The following is a 2,772-nucleotide window of genomic DNA, read 5'->3' on the forward strand; positions in this document are numbered from 1 at the left end:
TGGCAAACCAGAATAACTCTGAAAAGCAGAGGAGCGCGCCGGGTCGCACCCTGTGCCGAGCGACGCTGCGCTGGATGCGTGCCCGACCCCCTCCCCGTCCCCGGGGCGGCTTACTCCGTCGCCTCTCGCACATGTGGACACTTCGCCTTCTGGCAAGCAGGCGCCCGGCTTCCCTGCTGCAGTGGGCCGGCTGCTGGGAGGCAGCGACGAGTCCGATCGCAACTTGGCGGCCGGCCTGCTCTCCAAGATGCTGCATGCCACGCCGGCCGCCGCCGCCCCCGCCGCCGCCGAGGCCGTGCGCCAGCCAGGCGCGCTGCCCGGCCTGATCGCCGCAGGGGGCGCCGATTGGTTCACCTTCGTCTCGCTCAACGCCTGGCAGCGGCTCGTGGAGGCCGGCGTGGCGAGAGAGGACCTGGCGCGGGGCGTCGCCGAGGCGGGGGCGTGCGGGGCGCTGAGGCGCATCGCGGGCGCTGCTCAGCGGCTGTATTCCGACAACCCCGCGAAGGACAAGGAGTTTCTGGTGCTCACCGACGGCCTCACGGCGCTGTGTCAGCACGAGCTCGCCGCCGAGGCTGTCGCCGCAAACACAGGCGTGGTGGGCGCGCTGAGGCACGCGCTGCGCAGCGGCACCCGCGTCGCGGCCGCGCTGAGGCTGCTGCTTGAACTCAAGGGCGCCACAAGGGCGGCCCCGCGGCGCGCTGCAGGCGACCTCCGCGGCGGTGGCGGCGGCGGCGGAAGCCTGGGCGACCCACAGCGCTTACAAGAGGTAGTGCGCGCCGCGGCGTCGGAGGACTCGGATGTGTGCCTGCTCGCCTTCCGATTCATAGGGGCCGGCGCTGGTGTGTGGTCGGTCCCCCTGATGGCTCCTGTCGCGGTCTCGGCGCTCCGCCAACTGAACTGGGATTTCACAGAGTGAGCTTGGGCCATGCGCTAGAGGGGAGCGGGCAGCTTCGAGCACCAGATGCGCCCGCACCTGCGGCGCGGCGTGGGGCCCGGCGGCGGCCAGGCCACTCGCCTGCCCTGTTGCTTGAAGAGGGCATCGCCGTGCGTGTCATGTCGACGGCCGCCCTCCTGGGCTTGCCATATGCGATGCTAAACTCCAGCTTGCTGTACGCGCTCACCGCGCAGGAGGGCGAGCCTGCTGATGTGTCAGCGCCTGTCGCCAGCCACCACCGCCACGCTGCTCGCGCTCGGCGCCCCGGACGCCTTGTCAGCCGCCGCCGCAGCCGCCGTCGCCACCGCCGACGCCGTTGCCGCGGCCCCTCGGCTTGGAACGCCGGCGGCCCTGAGCGCTATGCGGAGTGGGCGGCCGCCATGTTTGCGGCGCTCGCCGCCATCAAACTGGCGGTTGAGCCCGGGGCCGGCCGCGCGCCTGGCGTGGGGCCTGCATCGTCTGCGGCCGCGCCGCGTTGGGCGCTCGACCTCCTGTCAGCGGCGCTCTCTGGGGCACGCGGCGCGGCGCGTGCCGCAAAGACACTGCAGGTTGCGAATATGGCCTCGCCCGGCGTCCTTATGGCGCTCGCACGCCACCCAGGGCTGCTGCGGGGCGCGTTCGTGGGCGCCCGCCGGGACGCGGCTGCTGTGGATTGGGGGCTCAAGCTAGTCAGGTCGATGGCAAAGCTGGAAAATTTGGCGTGCGCTGGCGACGCAACAGGGGGCAGCGGCTGCGCCGCCGCTTGCAGCGGCGCCGGCGAGCCCGGCGGGCCCGGAGCGGGGCTCGCGGAGCTGCGACGCTGGCTGAGCGTGCTCTCGCGCGCGCCGGACAGGGCTGTCGCGTGGGAGGGTGCAGCGGGTCTGGCCGCTTTCGACACGGGCCGGGGGGCGAATGCAGGTGATTTCGGCACGGGCAAGGGCGGCGGCGACGCCGGTAAGGGTGCCGTCACAGGGCGCGGCGCCGCGGCCAGCAGTGGCGCTCGCGGCAGCGACGAGGCCGCGGGGTCGGCTGACGCCCGTACGTCGTGGCAGGCAGCCGCCCTGCCTCCTCAGCCGAAAGGACGGCCCATCAGGGCATGCTCAGTTTGCGGCCAGACAGAAGCGCAGCTGGGGCGGGCGCCCAAGGCCTGTGGCGGCTGCCGCAAAGTCAGGTGCGCTGGGGATCGACAGTACGAATCCGCATGGGACGCGGGTGCACATAACGCGATCAGCACCACCACCTATCATCCTTGGCTTGTTGACTTGTAGTCTGAACGACAGCCACCTCTCAATGTGAACCTGTAAGGTTGACATCGGGCCGGCTTTGTCGATGCTGACAAACCAACCGCACATTTACGCCCCTGATCCCCCCTGCTGGCTGCAGGTACTGCGGCGAAGAGTGCGCCAGGGCAGCCTGGCCAGCGCACAAGAAGGAGTGCAAGGAGAGCCAGCAGCAGCAGCAACAGCAGCAGCAGCATCAGCAGCAGCAGCAGCGGTGATGTTGTTGCAGCAGCATTGGCTTGTTACGGTTCTAGTAGTTACGGCGCAGCGCCCGCTTAGGGCTCAGCGACCCAGGGCATAGCCGAATCGGCCCCTCAGCCCCTGTGAACTGGCACAGAAATTCGGCGCGCTGTAACCATGCAGATGCACGCCCCTAAAAATACGGACGGGCGCCGGGCGGCCCGCGGCGGCCCGAATCTCGCCCAAAGCGCGCCCGGGATCTCTCGGCCGCGGCGTGCGCGGGAGGGGCCGGCTCCGCGGACGCCGGCGCGGACGGGATCGGCGCGGCGCGCTCCACGATCTGCGACGGTCGCCCCGCCCATACGGCGCGTTTCGTGCGCGCGCCAGCAACGGGGGCTG

General features: G+C 71.0%; 1 protein-coding gene across 1 annotated transcript; it reads left to right on the top strand.

Moving 5' to 3' along the window:
* Window positions 1-247: 247 nt before the first annotated feature.
* On the top strand, window positions 248-916 carry MNEG_1538 (hypothetical protein; the record flags this gene model as incomplete). Its single annotated transcript, XM_014049986.1, has 1 exon — window positions 248-916. One exon carries the CDS (start codon window positions 248-250, stop codon window positions 914-916), a length of 669 nt encoding a protein of 222 aa, XP_013905440.1.
* Window positions 917-2,772: the final 1,856 nt, after the last annotated feature.

This window comes from Monoraphidium neglectum (assembly GCF_000611645.1).
Source record: "Monoraphidium neglectum strain SAG 48.87 unplaced genomic scaffold scaffold00155, whole genome shotgun sequence".
Taxonomy (NCBI): Eukaryota; Viridiplantae; Chlorophyta; class Chlorophyceae; order Sphaeropleales; family Selenastraceae; genus Monoraphidium; species Monoraphidium neglectum.